We start from the raw sequence: 17,544 nt of genomic DNA, 5'->3' as shown, positions 1-17,544 counted from the left end.
CATTCCTCACCGAGAGATCATGTTCCATTGCCTCACGACCTACCCATGCCACCCTCTCTTCCGGCAATCGACGCTTCTTCACACTCGCCTTCACCTACACTTGCTACCCTACAAGCTACTATTGATGAATTAAAGACAGACAATAAGGCGATGAAAAGCGAGTTGGCCTCCTTATCGAAAAGTTTTGCTACTCTTGTTACTTGGTTGCAGTCACAAGGGTTCTCTCACCCTCTTTCCACCCCTCATCAGTGAGGGTTTGTGAGTTTCTCTTTCCCTTACTTATCTTATTTATTTTGTGCCTTAATGTTGCATTGTGGACATTGCAATTTTTAAGTGTGGGGGAGGGATACTATCTTTTGTATATATTAGGTCTTATTAGGTTTTGTTTTTGTTTAATTTTTGTTTTGTTTTAGTGTGAGTTTAGAGTAGTCTTAGGATGTCATCTTGAATTTCCATACCAAAAAGTGAAACAAGTGATTAAGTGATTTTTGAAAAATATTTTACAGATTTTCATGAGTTGATCGGCTTTGGATTGAGTAATTCGATAAAATAGCATAAATCCTTTTGATGACAATGGTTTGTGGCTAGAATGGTCTCCCCGCTCTTCTTATGTGAATAGCTTGTGTACCCTTGTGAGAAATTTTTGAGCCTTATTTGACTGATTCATCTTATCTCAGTCATACTCTTTTTCTTGTGTGATTAGTTGTCCTTCATATGATTTGATTCTTGGATTTGCTTTTTGACTATTTGAGACTTGATGCATATATCGGAAAAATGATTGAATATCCTTCGTAGATATTTAGAGCCTCAACATTTTAGGTCCACAAATTTTTGTTTTATTTTACATTCACTCTTAGGTTAACCCACTTTGAGCCGTAATTATCCTTTTTCTTGATGCCTTACATTTAAAGCCATAGAGCCTTTTTGTAGGTCTATTTTGGAGAAGGTTTAAATTCATATTTTATGCCCTTTGAGTGATGTATGAAATATAGTGTTGAGTGAAAAAAAAAAAAAAAAAAAAAAAGTGAAAAAAAAAGAGAGAAATTCAATTGCAATATACATTCAGTATCTCATTTGTGTTCCAAGCTCAAAAAGAAATTCTCAAAAATCATTCCAAAAAAAAAAAAAAAAAAAATTTCAAGTGAGAATTCAAAAAAATGAGAGTCTCTTCAATTTCCAAAAACAATAAAGTGTGAAAAAGGGCAAATTTGTATGAAGTTCGGAGGAAATAAGGTTGGTTTGAACCCGTCATTTGATTATGTAGTGGGATTAGGATTTTCATTATTTTTGAGCACCACATTCCCAAATGACATCGTCCAACCCTATTATTAACCAAGCCTACCCTTTTTAAGGAATTTATGATTTCCGTGTTTGCATCTTTATTTATATGAGTGGAGAAAGTCAAATTGCAAGTCTAAAGAGGATGATTATATGAAGTTGACATGCGCTTATATGCATAGGATGAGTGATCTCATATTCTAACCCATAAACACATGAGTGGCTCTTTTATTTTATTTTTTTTTACACAACCAAAGTGAGAAGCTATTTGCACATGATTGAGTTGGTTAGGGGAGATGTGTGGTAAGATTGGTTGGTCATTAAAGGGTGCTATGCATTATTGTTTCATCCATGCTATTGATCTGTGATACATATCTAGTTGTTAAGAATATTTTGATTTTGGTTTTGAATTAATCACTTGACTGAGCAATTGGAATGGAAATTCTTGATTTGGCTTTGTAGGTATGCCTTCTGAAAACCTTCACGAGACCGAACTCGTCCACTAGGGTAGCCTAGGGGTTTAAAGGGCTTGTTGCATACGCTAAATGCAATCGTGATTCCTACGACAGTGAGTATTAGGATTTTTATTGCATTCCTAGTTTAGTTTTCTTATTTTGTTTGTTTACTCGAGGACGAGCAAAGGTTAAGTGTGGGGGAATTTGATAACACGTTTATACATTCACTTTTATGTGTTATATTTGCGGGTTTTTATCATATTATCTCCATATAGTTGATCTTGTTAGGCTATTATTCTTTCTATTTCGATTATTGCTCTTCTCGGGTTATTTTTCTTGCTTTTGTAGGATTTTTGCTTGGATAGTGTGTAGACTTAACAAGGTCGGATTTAACGCGTTGGAAGAGCTATAAAGTATAGGGGGAAGCTTGCTCCGCAACGGGCTTGCGGCTCACTCCATCATACCGCAGCACACCTGCGGCACAATCCACAAAAGGAGCTAAAATCACAAGAGGGCAGTCCACTCCGCAGTGGTACCGCGGCTCATTGATTCGTACCGCAGCTCACCTGCGGCCCCTTGATTTCTAGACGAATTCAGCCTTTTATTTAGGTTTTAAGAGTCTCAATCCTAGAGGAGGTCTACTACTATTTTGCTAGCATAAAAAATAGGTTTTTTTAGATAGTCTTTTATCTATCACTTTGACAGACTTTATTGGGAGATATATTGTATTACGTTATTTTCATTCAACTCGAGGGTTCTACTTTCAAGATTGAATTTTCATCAATTCAATTCAAGATTCGGTATTTCTTTATTCTCTCTTTCATTCCTTAATTGTTAATCATGTTTTCTTTAATTGTTTTTGCTATTGTTCCTGTTAATATGTGTGAGTAGTTTTCTTATTCCAAGATCTAGCGGAACCTTAATATGATTAGTGCATGAATTAATTCTTTAAATTCTTTAATAATAATTCCAATTAATATGCTTAATTGATTGTGCTTATGCCGATACTAGATTAGGGATAATTAGTATTGTTATTAATCCATTGTTATAATCACAACGGGAGTTGGGTTTTAACGGGTTTGAATAGTTCAATTAAGGGTTTGAAGTTCATCACGGGAGTAGTTGAATGGATAATTAGGAAGTTAGAGTAATGTGCTTAATGTCTTTAATTTACATGATTCCACGGAAGTAGGTTTGATTGTGGATTAGAGAAGCTATTGAGAACTCGGGAGAGATCAATAGTAGTGTCTAGGGATTACTTTTCCTCATTAATTAATTGAATTATATGTTAGGGTAGAACGACTATTGCATTAATCGTATTTGTGGTGATGCTTGATCTTGGATGTTTTTAGCATTTGATTATCATACTATTTAGTTTAATCGCTTCCGTAGTTCTTTAGTTATTATTCCTCATCTATCTTAATTGGTTACCTGCTTAGTATTTACTCGAGTCTATTTAATTAATTAAACCATAGTCTCTTGGGATTCGACCCTTACTTGCCCGTCTACATAGTAGTGGTTTAGTTAGGTTATTTTTGTTAGGTACGCGACACGCCTATCAACGCCGCCCAGGAACAGGCGTGTTGACAAGCCATTGCCACCGTGGATATGGTCGAATTCGAGTAGCAAAAAGAACCATGTTGATGTTGTGGGCCTGGGTTCCCTAGCCCCTCAATCCACGCTACACCTCCCATACCCGTCGCCTTATGTCTGGTGGCTGCAATTTGTAGCATGATAGAAGGTTGAGGAGAAGTCTGTTGCCCGATGTTGGCAACCTCAAAGCCCGGAAGGGTAGGGGGGTCAAGCGGATTCCGTGTTGGGTCGTGCTGTTGCTGCACAAATATGGCATGGTGATGCAAGCTTTCATGCAACTGGAAAGCAATGGAATCGGAGGTTGTCGCTGTTGGCGAAAAACTTGCACATTACGTAGTTCCAAATGGCCCAAAGAGTGCCTATGTATGTGACATCGGAGTCAGCGGCACCATCTGCATTTTGAAGCTCTAACAGGCAATATTGAAGCCATTCTTTGGTCGACATGTGCTGGGTAGAGTTAACAAGAAAATGGAGTGTCCGTGATCCCATGCTTCAAGCGCAAGAGGGCACTGTTGGAAAAGGTGATGTGTATCTTCAGGCTCGTGAAACAGATAGGGCATTCCCCTGAAATGGTGATACCTCGTTGTTGAAGATTAAATGTCGTGGCGAGGCCATTGTGCCATATCTTCCACAGGAACAGTTTCCATTTTGGCATGATGTTCAAACTCCAGATAGTGCGAAAAACCTTCGCATGCATAGGAGAGGTCATGTTATAGATGTCATTTTTCTGTTGAAAGAGTGTTGTGTAACCTGACTTGGTAGTATATGTACCTGATTTAGTAAAGGGCCAATATTGTGTGTCACTCATCGTCGAACAATTCGGAAGTTCAATACCTTTAATACATCGTGTTGTTGTTGGTTCAAAGAGTGAATTAATCGTTCTAATGTTCCACCCTTGATTGTCGAGGAGTAGAAGTTGTTGGACCTTAAGATGTCGAACAGTGGCTAGAGGAGTTGCATCTTTAAATAAAGGCTGATGATTCGGGATCCATTTATGAGAAGTTACACCCAGTTACTAAATCTCCGTAAGTCTTTTGTCAAGTTTAGCCCTAACATTCCTGCAGGCACTCAACAACAATACAAAGAAATTCTACGTATGGAATCGGCTACCTTTCTTGGTACCTATTTGGGTATTCCCGTAGACATCCAAGATAATAAAGTTCAGCATTTTACTCCGTTGTTAGACAGAATCACTTCGAATATAGCGCAATGGAGTCACATGGATCTATCTCAACCTGCCAAGCTTATTATTATTAACTCGGTGCTTATTGCGGAATACGTAGAATTTCTTTGTATTGTTGTTGAATGACTGCAGGAATGTTAGGGCTAAACTTGACAAAAGACTTACGGAGATTTTTTTACCCTTTGCATTTTGTTCTTTTTGTCTTGCCAATTTTTAGTAGTTATTTTGAACCTTGACTTGATACTTTATACTTCAAAGTTGGATGAATGGTATACTTGATGAATTATTTTCAATTTTCAAAACCTAATTGTGTAAATTGAATTGATACTTCATACTTGAATGCTCTTTTTCAAATATAAGATAAATATCACTTGCAAATGGGGAAAATTTTTAGAGATTTCACTTTACAAGGGATAAAAATCAAACCCTTGTCACAAGAATGGAAGGAAGACCTCCAATCATAAACCAACTAGGTCGACCTTGATTCTTAAAAATTGAAAATGAACTTGGGCAGAACCGATAAAAAGGAAGAGAATTTACCCCAACTACAAGCCCAAAAAGAATTCCATACTAAAACCAATTGGCTTCATACTTTTGAGAGAACTCAATTTGCTTTATACTTGAGTACTTGGAGTAGATAGTGCACTTCATAAATTTGAACAATTTAGGGGTTTTTTTGTCACCAGAATTTGGAAATTATATGGTTCCAATTATTTGTTGTTACATAAATGAAGCATAATATGAAACTTACGAATGATTGTTTAATGTAATCCAACAAAGTTTTTCCCTAATTAGTGGTCGCAATTTGAAAATTGAATTACTGGTCTCTTCTTTAAACGACTCCGAACCTACATGGATAATATCGTGGATCCACCACTGTGAGTCTATCCTACCAAATAAAACTATCTAGCAAGGATCAATCCTTATCCACTGCTAGCTAACATTAACCAGTGCAAAAAGAACAAAACCAAGCAGGGAAAAGGTTAGCCAAAAAGTCATGACACACAAAGCCAGAGACTCACCCACAGACCCACACCCAGCAGTTGGACACCCATACAGTTGAGCGCACGCCAGTGAAGTTTCTTTCACAACTGCGCAAGTAATTTTGTGAATTCTGAGCACGTCTATTGCAGCCTCCGTTGGATGCATTCACTTAAGCACCCTCGCATCTCAACCTTCTGAAGTCCTCTCGAAATACAGATCAAAAAGGTGCCAAATTGCCATAGTAAGATTGTCAAAAGAGGATGCAATGGCTTTGATTTAGTTATTACGTGGATTGTAATAGGCAACTTACTCGTTGGTCAATGTCCTATTACAACACACAAAATGCCTTAATTTACTAATCGTTGGCCTTCTTTAACTCCTTGTGTATTCCAAGCAGAGTTATAAATTGTTAAGTTCTAGAAAGGAAGCCTGTTCCAGCCTTCCAGGCGATATTCAAGGTACTCCATGTGCAAGGAAGCCTGCAGAATCAATGTTTTGCAAACCATATTGGAGGAATTTTTCTTTTTCTTGTTTTAGGGGAGAACTAGTTCTTGTCCCGGACCATATGTCCCAAATTATTTACGGACATGCATTTGAAATCTTCCAAAAAATAGAAGTATATGTCTTTAAATGATTGTTCCCTCATAAAGACCAACATGAACATTGTAATGTAGTTGTTTAGTGCATTAGCATATCAAATCAAACGTCATGGTTTCGAATCTTGAAACACACATTTTTATTGTTTAATATCTCATTTGATTGTGGGGAGGAGAGAAGAGTACATGTGACAACATGACATTTATTTGTCTTAGATTTTATATATATATATATATATATATATATATATATATATATATATATATATATATATATATAATATTGAATATGACTAGTTGGCATTAGCTAAACTTTTGTCCCAGTCTATACAAGCATGTATGTAGAGTTATATATATATATATATATATATATATATATATATATGAATATGACTAGTTGGCATTAGCTAAACTTTTGTCCCAGTCTATACAAGCATGTATGTAGAGTATATATATATAATATATTATATATAATTATATATATATATAAATATATATATATATATATATATATAATGAATATGACTAGTTGGCATTAGCTAAACTTTTGTCCCAGTCTATACAAGCATGTATGTAGAGTTATCCTTGCGTAGACCTATCCACAATTATATGATTGTAGACTAAAACCACTTATTTAACATAATGACCCTTTTCTTCTATATACTAACCTTTTAAAATCTTAAGTTACACTATATACTTATTATCTACCATAATGACTGTGTTTTTAATATAATCACTCTTTCTCACATTAGTTTATCATAATAAAATTCTCACTTTGTAACATAATAACCTTTTTTTTTCACATAGTCAAACTTCACAATTTATATCTAATCATCTTTTATATCTATTTTTTTTTAATATATAGTAATCCTTTTTTTTTCATAAATCACATGAATTAACATTAAATTCACACTTATTTAGTGTAAACCAAGTTCATGTTAAGTTTTACATGTTTGTCACTTCACTTTTTGTGGAACCCACAACTCTACGGTCTCTAGTTTAGCAAATTAAACCTTAGCCAAGTAGTCAATAGTCACTTATTTAATCCATCAGAGTTATAATGTAATTGATTGTTGTGGAGTTTAGATATTAATCAAACTATGTTTGACTTAAGTTGTTAGTTAGGTTGTTAATCGTTTCCTTAATTCAAGCATTAGGTTGTTAGATACTGTAATTACTTGTAGTAGTATAAATAGATTGGTATGGCAATTGTTCTATTTTACCTTTTGTCAAATAATGGAATTGTAGTCTTACATCTCTCTTCCAGCTCTCAAGCTCCATCTACAACGGCTTTCCTCTTATTTTCTCACAATGATTTCATTCCCCCTTAATCACAAAATTTAACATTGTTCCACACAGATGTCAAACTAAAACAAGGCTCTAATATAATTAAACAAAAACAAAAGACATGGCAAATTGGAAGGAGCCAGATTGTGAACGAGTTATAGAAAGGGATGAAGACATTTACACAATCCACGCGCCGGAAGATTTACTAGCGCAAGGTAATCACAAACAATAAGACTAAAGACCTCTCTCAAATGAATGGAAACAAATCTAAATCAGCATTCAAGAGATTTGTAGCCATTTCAATACGAATGTGTAGAAAATCACCTTAAGAAGGTGTGAGAAGCTAATACGAGGATGGTGAAGGGTCCGGGGAAAATGAGAGGGGAAAAAAGAGCACATTTACAAATATGACAGAAAAGCAATGAACAAAGCAGCCGCCATTTTAGATTTCAGACAGAGGCCAAAATCCAAAACATCAGATGAGATGACAAGGCAATAAGAAACCAGGTAATGAACGCAAAAGTGACAGATAACTGGTACTTGCCGCAAGGAAGATTCTCTGATATGCAGAAGCTAAGATCCTTGGAATACAGAACCACAATTCCTGCTGATGAGCATGCAGCTGCGAGTGACAAAGTAGCCGTCACCTGGTACCAAAGTTTGTTCTACGGTGAGTCTCTCAAATTGAAAAACAGAAATAGCCCGACTCTAGTTACAACTGTAACCTGCCAGGCTCTAAACACACACATGAAATTGCCAGCTCCATCAGAATTGTCACACTAAAACTTAGATATCATGCATGATAATGGAAATGCTGAAGGATGATTGGTTCAAATTTTGAACTGAAACAATTATTAATTATGCAATAAAAATCTAACAATTGAAAGAATATCAATTTTCTCAGTTCAAAGACGTGAAGTTTCATCTGAGAGAACGGGAAAGTAGCGTCAGATTTAGATTGCTTGAACAACAATCACAAGCTTTTCAGCCAGCACCACCAAAAAAAAAGTTGGCATCGAATGTTTAAGCAGCCCACACCTCACTAGATATGAGCTTTTAAATTTTATTTTTTGCTGGCATTTATTGCAAATAATTATGGAAAATGGAAACGGATTATCAAAGGAGCACAAAAGATAGTGGCCTCGCCATTAGGGCAGTAAAAAGAGAAAGATTTAAAAGACAACAGGAAAATTTTGCCATTGGATAGTCTTCATAACAATTAGTTTTATGTTACTCATAGATAAATCACTCAGTTATCATTTTCTGATACATCGGCGAAACTTAAATTTGCATGAACTACAATGTCCAAACATCCTGAACAGCATTCGCCTACCACCTATTGTTCAAACTTCAAAGTACTCCAATAATAACCCATCATTTAACAATCTTCTTAAACGTTATCAATATCATCCTCACAAACAATTCTTATAACAAAGAATATCAGATAACGATGATCTTAGACATAAACCGAATAGCATGGTGTCAAAACAAGGCCGCATGCCCGAATAGTATGGTATCGTCCGTGTCGTAAAATTTTCAAATCTACCGAACCGATACTAGCTGCATCGTAAAGGTGTAAAAAAACAGTGTTTTAGGTGGGTTCAAGGGATATTTCATGGTCTGAGCCGATATTTGACGGTAAGAGAACCGCATCATCCCCATTCCCGCATTACCGTTACCGTTACCACGATCGTGAGTGAAACCGCATTTTCAATCTATGCCGAAAGCGAATTGGACTCACTCGGGGAGAGAGAATATTAGAAAAATCAGCGAAACAGTAGGTTCAATTATGAAACTAGTCAGAATGCTATATCCTGGCAGGTTCCCATCTTATTTGTGGATGAATGTACTCCTTTAGACTCAAATCAATGAAGACTTGCCTGGACTTCCATAGAACTTGTTGCTACTTATCAACTTATCTACTACCCATCAGTTACCTAGTAACACTATCCCAACAACGTCATCTCTTCACCGTTACCTATGTTGAAAATCTTCATCTGCAGCATCCACTCAGTTCCTCCCCATTTTTTTTATAAAATCCTTTCCCTTGCAACAAACCCAGTGGTGGGTAGACCTCCAATAGTGCTCACTTATGCCGTTATGCTAGGCATGGCAAGTGAAATTAAACCTACTATAAATGATGAGCATAACAGAATGCCATTAGAATAATTAATGAGGTGGCAACTATTGTGTCAGTGAGAGAAAAGGGAGAGCACTGAGCAGTGCCTAAAAAAGGTAGTATGTAGAGAGAGAAAGTTTCATCTAGAAAATTGTGAAAGGAATAATTTAGTGGGAGAGATCTTGGCCCCTGAAATGCCTTGAAGTTTGTTTTTACATTCAGCTTTTATGAATCAAAAATATCCTTCTCTTAGCTTAACTTTGAGCTTGATCCTGATTTCTTTGATTAATTTTTCAGTAGCTTGCTTGTGTGAGTTTAAGGAATCCAATTCATCATACCTTGATGATACCAGATGATCTCAAGGTTATAAATCCCACTGTGCTTAGAAACTTGAGTTTAATTGAAATCAAGTTCCCAAGAAACAGATAATGAGGTGCACAATAACATCAGTTTGTTCATTTGATTTAAGTTGATACATATACTTTTGGGAGACATTAATCAATGGTACAAGCCAAAGAGGATCGAAGCTATTGTTTTTTTACATCATACATATGGTTGATATAACGAGTAAGCGACAATGTCTCTGAACTGCAATCTTAAAGCTAGTTAGACAATGACTTTACCCTGATCTAAGCAAGGTGAATATCTATTGAAAAACAAAGAATCAATTGGCTTGAAATAAAGAGAGGGAATAGATACCGCCATCTTCTTGTTCAGAGTCCCAACCCCCTCCCCCGGCCCCAAAAACAAAACAAAAAAAAAGCTCCCTCAAAAGAAAGGCTATGAAGACAATGATCAGAAATCCATATAGAAGTAACCAATGAGCTTGGATCATAGACACCACTGTAATTTAATTATCAGTGAAAACTCAGATTGAAGAAAATTATCCCAAGTACATTTTCCAATAGTCATCTAATGGCCGATTTAAGGAGAAATCATGAGATAATAGAAATGAGTTTGCCTCTCGAAAAATAAAAAATTAAGCATGTAACTTCGTATGAAATATCCAATTCATGTTAGTCAAGGGCATAAAGTCATATCCCAAAGCAAAGATAATAAGAAGACTTGACTTCTACAGGCCACTACAAAAGTACAAAGTATGTATTTTCTTCATTGATTTTCACTTCATGTCACTATTAAGATAGGTAGAACTAAGTCATACAATCAATGAAGAAAAACACATTCAGTTGTTGATGTACACGCATTTACTTGAAACATTTCATAATAATGACACACAAACTCGTTATGATTCCTTAATTTGTGACATTACTCTGAACAAACACGAGGGCATAACTGCATAAGTTTCCATTGGCTTTTATGGAGCGTGGCGACAATCAAGATTCAGGCTACCAACAGAATCCCATATAGGAATAGTTTTCATGAAAAAGAAAAAAAAAGAACATTTGAAAAAAAAGAAAAAACCACACCAGTAGAACAGTTTTCATTCTTGTATAAAAGCATGGTTACCTACATCAATCATAGTAAAGGCAGATAAGTAAAAAGTAGTTGCCTTACGTACCCAGTCACCAACAACAAATAGGCTCACTAAGACGGGACTTTGAAGGTCTCTTTTTATCCTCAAGGCATAGACATCCAGACATGCAAGTCCAAAGCTCCATAACATTTGAAGCCCCATAGACGCAATCAAATAGCTGAACCAAAAGACAATTGTTAGAATGACACGAAGCAAACATGCTTGATGGTGTACAAAATTGAAGTAAAGGAAGATGAAACATTATTTTGGTAGGATGGATAAAAGAGATTGAACAAAGGAGATTCCAGCTTGTATTGCACAATTAAGCAACATTAACAGCAACCGAGACACAAGACAGATAAAAGATGCACATAGTTTCTACTTACAAGGAATAGCATAGGATATTGGTCAGCCAACATTTTAAAGCTTAAAGACCCGGGGGAGTTTGGTTTTCCCTAGAGAAAGTGAAAGGGATCAAGGGAAATAAGGGGAAGGAAAAAGGCCAAGGAGCTTGACTATATTGCTTGGTTCAGATGGGGAGAAAGAAATCATTACCTACTACATCATTGGTTAGCACAAACAGACCTCGAACCCTTTCTTCACAAAACAAGGTTTCTTTCCTTCTCAAGCCCCTTCTCATCATTTACATCTTCCATATCATTGCACTCTACCATGTCCACAGCTCCTTATCCCCATCCACCACCACCATCTATGTCAAGGACACGGAATCTATCTTTCAAGAGGAAACTAGACCACTGGACGGTCGAGTAAGACCACCAAGTTTCTAGATTTGGAACACAACCAGCCAAACCCATGTCACTTGCCACCATTGACAAAGGATCTAAAGGTAGCGCCTCTCTATATAGTATAGATATATATACCTCAATTATTTGTTTTTGCGGTAAAACTTTTAACTTTTATATTAGTCACATACCACACTTTGACCATATTTATTTTACTAATATATAATAACAAACATTATCAGTATGCAAAATGTAATTGGATATCTCTCAATGTATTATCTAAATATCCAATTTCACTAATATAGTCTTAAAGATAAAAATGGTGATCAAAGTTAGTACATAGGCAAACATGAAAATCAAAGTGTTATAAATAACAAAAGTCGGAGGAAGTATAAATCTATCTCTACCTCTCTGCTCATGGACTATAAAGTAGCGGACAGGATTCGATGAGTGGGTCTGAGAGAAGTTAAAGGTAAAAGAAAATTATTGTGAGATTAAACATCTAAGAAACTGGCGATATTGGAGGCAAATGTAGGTGGTGAAGGCGGCAATAATTGTGGAGTTAGGATGTAAGGGATAGCTGGTTGTGAGGATAGCTGGTTGCAAGGAAGAGGAAAGTTGCTAAGGAAAGCGTGGCCGTGAGACCAAAGAGAGGTTGCTAGAGCAAGGATGATTATCAGCAAGGCCGCCCCACAGCAGCGATACGCTAGTTGGCAGTGGCAGCAGTTTCTACAGAGTAGTCAACATTGACTGTGGACTTACTGTTGGGGATGAATGATAATGGTGCATGAGTGCTCGAGAACAGAACTGAGCTTTCAGCAACCCAAAACATTGGGGAACACTCGTTTAGACAAAGTAGTGAAACGAATTTAAAATTTTTGAAACAAATACACACAAACGAAAATAGGTCCCCTTTCCTCTTCTTGAGTATCCCCCAACCAAATGACCCCTTAACATATACCACTAGTTTAAAAAAGAGCCCCTGCGGTGTAGTCATATACTGTCATCCCTAAAGAACCTATATCCCACATATAATAACAGTAACCATATACTTCAAAAGCCATTTGTGCAATTATGAAGATTTCCTACTAAGGAGCTTATGAACCAAAGGAACTTGACAATCTTAATTAGTATTTGGTTGGGTGGATCACATAATCCAAGAGAAGTTGTTATCTTATTTTCCTTTGTTTGGTTTACAAAGGGTGGAGATAATTTTTCCAAATGATAGATAAGAAATCTCCTAAGACTTTCTTCTTAAAGGAATTTCTTCTTAAAGGAAACAATGCCACATCTTGCTCTCTGCACCTTACCTTCCCATTTCCATCCTATCCATTTTCTCCATGCCATTTTTATTCTTCCTTCTCTTTCGAACTATTCATGAAAGGAACTGGAAAAATAGGAAAACTAACCTACAATTGTGTTTTTCCTTAAGGAAAATCATTTTCCATCTAAACTGTATCAGTCTAAGCAAATGGATGCTAGCCTTTGAGATTATGCAGGGCAATAAAGGATCTTCCCATGGTCCCACCAGGCCACCACAGGCTAACTCTCTCAACAAGGGGTAAATTCAACTAAAAACTTCAGTCATGACAATGATTACAGCTACCAGATCTTGAAATCTACTCCCTTCTCCATTTCCAGAAACCCAATTTGACTTTTATGTATATTGTCCTCATACCTCCCATTCAATATCAATTCTGGGTTTGGTTATGCCTAGGCCGTTCATCTTTCTAGCATTGGAATAATCTAGGTAGCCAACTCTGCTTTGAGATAAACCAATAGATGGACTCAGGAGAACAAGTTTCACCCTTAACTCTTTGTTAATTCAGGAAGTGGCTCTGTAAATTTATTGCATTTCCATATCCCGTCAAGTGAGGAGAAATTAACTATCCATCAGTTAATGACAAAAATCATGGATGTCCGTCGAACTGCGGAAGGCACCAAAACAGGTTGTATAACTTTCTGATGTTAGAGCCTTAAAGGACTCATAAACTAAGACAAACAAAACGATAAGGACTTCTAAAAGGAATTTAGAGTAAATCTGCTAGGTACCCAGGCAGCTTAGCTAACAGATAACAAATCAGACAAGAGAAATAGGCACAACATGTAGAATAGTAATATTATTGATGACTAATGAGAATACTCAGCAACCTCACTATAAAATCCTTAAAATTCGAGAAGGGATCTCACAAGCCTAGCCTTTCTTCACTCAATTACTAGATGACTCCCCAACTGAGCTCATGCTCCTATTTATTATAATTACTAATATCCATTTTCTATCACTACTGACATCATGCTGACTCTCCTCTAACTAATTCTGTTAAGAGCCAGTAAATATCCCCCTCCCCTTCCCCCGCTACTAGTCCACTCCCTTGTAGCCAGCTATAGCAGCTTGATTAATGACTTCAGTACTCCCCCCCCCCCAGTCTCCATAGTGCCCTTATCCTTTTCTCTTTTGAATACGTGTGAATGATAGGGTGTTGGTGTGAGGCCTTAGCAAAATCTATCCAGTGAAGTAAAATTAGATCACAACCAAGCCATCAAGAATACTGTTCATAGAGTCTCCTGTGAAGTCCTTCACAACAACTGAACATACTAAAATCAAATAAACTCACTCAAAGCTTATTTTAAGAATAAAAAGAATAAGCACACAACGACAAAGACAGTGAAAGTCACAAATAAGTAGATCCGGCAAAAATCATCTCCCAAGATTCACAGATGAGAAGATTAACCACAAGTCATAAGAGCAAGTTAAAGAAACAATACAATCTTCATTTCAGCATAAGGTCACCTCTACTACAAAAAAAAGTATGTGAATTGTCTTGTATAAAAAGCTATAATCTGATACCGTTTTGAGACAGAATCACGTTGTAGCATAACAAAAATTGTTGATAGGGAGAACACTCCGACAATTCAACTCCATATTCATCTTAACTAAATGACAAGTTGTATGGTACTCATCTTATATGTCATGATATAGACACAGGAATATCAGTTGGACCCTGATCGGTTTTTCCCCCTCAAACAAAAAGTTCTATCTTCCAAGTTGTTTCCCCATATCACTTACTTTGCATCGAAGTATACAATGGCCCAGCAATTATTTTTTATTATATGATCAAGCCAAAGGTTTCCATTTTATTCAGTACTGCTACCGGAATCAGAAAAATAGCATGCATTCCACAATAAGGAATACAGCACATCTTGTAAAACAGAAGTCGTGGTGATCAGGGATAGGATCGAGTGATAAAGTATCTTTTACAAAGTATATTTCTATTTGTAAGTGTCACCAGCCCTCCCACTCGGGGTTCTCCCTGTGTGCAACCCCCAATAACTCTAGCTTGCTGAGTCTGTACAGCTCTTGTACAAGCAGAACTCAGTTTCTCGAGGTCTTTGCCTCCATCATCCACATGGATCATTGAGAATAGTAATGATCATTAATAGGCAATGGCTTATATAACCTGCAAGAATTTCTGAAATTTTTACTCGTTTAGTCATTGTTTCCCTATTTTCATTTCCATATCAATTTCTGTGATGCTTGGGCTGCTCATCAGATTCACAATTTTAAACTTTAAATGATAACATTCACTCATATAGCATCAACAATATTCTGAGATGGAAAATTTCAACAAATACTTGGAGCAAGTATTTGGAAAGATACATTAACAAAATGGCAAATGTATTGACATAACTAATATAATGGAGAGGTGAAATGAAAAAAGAATTGAGCAAATATGTTTTTGTACAGATAACCAAATTGATAAATGCTCGAGAGATTAATAACAGAGGCTTCACTTGGTTTTTGTTTACCTATAAGAGGCTTATTACCAAGTACCTATGGAGGTCCTTGAAGGGAAAAGGGATTCCATGTCTGCGTCAACACCAATGTGAAAACTCATAGTGATACAGAACCCTTTATAGAACCAATACATCAAGGATCAACTCGAGCAAAGTCAATACCAGATGGCAAGCCATGGTGTATGCTATTAGCTATGACAGAATGTGACAAGAGGGCTTCAGTGACATGCTAGGACTTTATAGCGATGCCTTAAAGTTAGAGGCATAAGTTGAGTAGAGCTAAGACAAACTTTGAAATTCACTTTTAAGTAATGAAGGTATAGCTCTAACTTATGAACTGAAACAATCAAAATTGAGAAATATGCTACCCAAAAAAAAATTAAGATCGTATGTACCAGTTAGCAGCCACCCCAGCCACCAAATCATAAGGTAAGAGATCTAAGACACGCAAAGTGGCAAACTACCAATTTATGCAGAGAGATCCCAGAATTTCACAATGAACACCACTAATAATCCTTTGGAAATAAAAGGAGACAGTTGAAGAGAGAGAAGACATAACTAGCAAGGATATGCACCAAACATACTGCAAAATGAACAATTCAAAAGTTATTTAAATGCTCAAATTTAGACTGCAAGATACCCTAGATCAAAAACATAAAGTATTGGAATGCCTTAAATTTGTAATCCAATGCTTCGAATAACCCATCATGATATATGGGGTTTGCTATTCCGTTTTTCTATTCTGGATCCTATTTCGTCTAGGTTAACTAGAAGGGTATCATATAAATCTTCTAATTAACTTGTCTCCATATTCTATAATTTTGTACTCTCTAACCTTAAAGGTATTAAAATTGGCTTCTCATGTGGACGTAGCTAACATATTGGTAGTGAACCACGTTAAATTAGTGTGTCGCTTGTTCTTTATTTATTTGTTAGTTATTTGCTTTCTGTTACCGCATAAAGTATTAGATGATATAGATGAGCCACGAAATTTTAGGGCTTCCTTTGCTAAAAAGATGTCACCTAAGTGGTGGTTCATCAACTCTAAGTTAGTCTCATATCACTTCAAAAGAGTGGTTGAGTATCTAGATACAGAAATAAACATGTTACATGTAGCTGACTAACAATTGATGATAACAGAGATGCAAGCAAGAGGTCGACCAACATGACCTATAACTTTAAGTGAATAAGTGGACTTAGGCCATAACCGAAGTGAACCCACCAAACCACACAATGCCAAGGAAATTAATCAATTTCATTTCAAGGATGCTTCATTACTTCATCTTTGCTCATCTAAGGGTTCTGCAATGTTCTCATATATGCAACATTTGTGATGTGCTAGTGTTCTCACAAGTGCTACTCGTTGTACAAAATGTGTTACTGCTATAAGGCGTAAAACATGTAACTTAGAGTTTGCCAAAGACCCGTCCTTCAATAGGACAAAAAATTATGTGCTCGGGTTCCGTTCATATAGCTAATAACAGAAAGAGTTTGTAGTTTCCGCCTAGGATAGAAATGTAGATTACGACTGTTGAGTGCTTTCTTGTTCCCTTCCCCTGTGATCATTCCAAGCTTCTTTTGTGCATATCATACATCACTAAATACTTTAGAGTTGAGGTATCTTGTACTCTTCTTCCGCTTCTTTATTTACTATTTATTTCCATTCTCATCACTTTTTAGTGAGTTAATTTCCAGTATTGCTAAATCTATTATAAATGTAGCAATCCTTCTTATTGATCCTGTTATTGTTAATACTTCCTATATTCTATTTCCAATATTTTCTCTAACTGGTATCATCACCATATTTCTCAAATAACCCACATTCCAAAAATATTTGTAATTAAAAAAAACCATATTAATAATTATTGTTTGGATCCTAGAGTTCTAAACTAACTCTACAAGATAGAGTTTGAGCAAGTTTGAACAATATCAACCATTGAATAAAAATCAATGGCTCGTATATTATCTTTCCAAAATCCCCCTATTTTCTCTCATCAAAATCCATCCCCTAATTTCCCCTACCCACCAATATGAACC

The 17,544-nt window shown here is 36.2% G+C and overlaps 1 protein-coding gene across 1 annotated transcript; it reads right to left on the bottom strand.

Moving 5' to 3' along the window:
- Positions 1-7,512: 7,512 nt before the first annotated feature.
- On the bottom strand, positions 7,513-11,224 carry LOC104883639 (CASP-like protein 5B2; the record flags this gene model as incomplete). Its single annotated transcript, XM_057393385.1, has 2 exons — positions 7,513-8,023; positions 11,015-11,224. Coding segments are annotated over 2 exons (408 nt in total), but the record flags the coding sequence as incomplete, so codon positions are not given.
- Positions 11,225-17,544: the final 6,320 nt, after the last annotated feature.

This window comes from Beta vulgaris, chromosome 3 (genome assembly GCF_026745355.1).
Source record: "Beta vulgaris subsp. vulgaris cultivar EL10 chromosome 3, EL10.2, whole genome shotgun sequence".
NCBI classification, from domain to species: domain Eukaryota; kingdom Viridiplantae; phylum Streptophyta; class Magnoliopsida; order Caryophyllales; family Amaranthaceae; genus Beta; species Beta vulgaris.
Note: the sequence above shows the minus strand (reverse complement) of the source record. Positions and strands in the feature narration are given on the sequence as shown.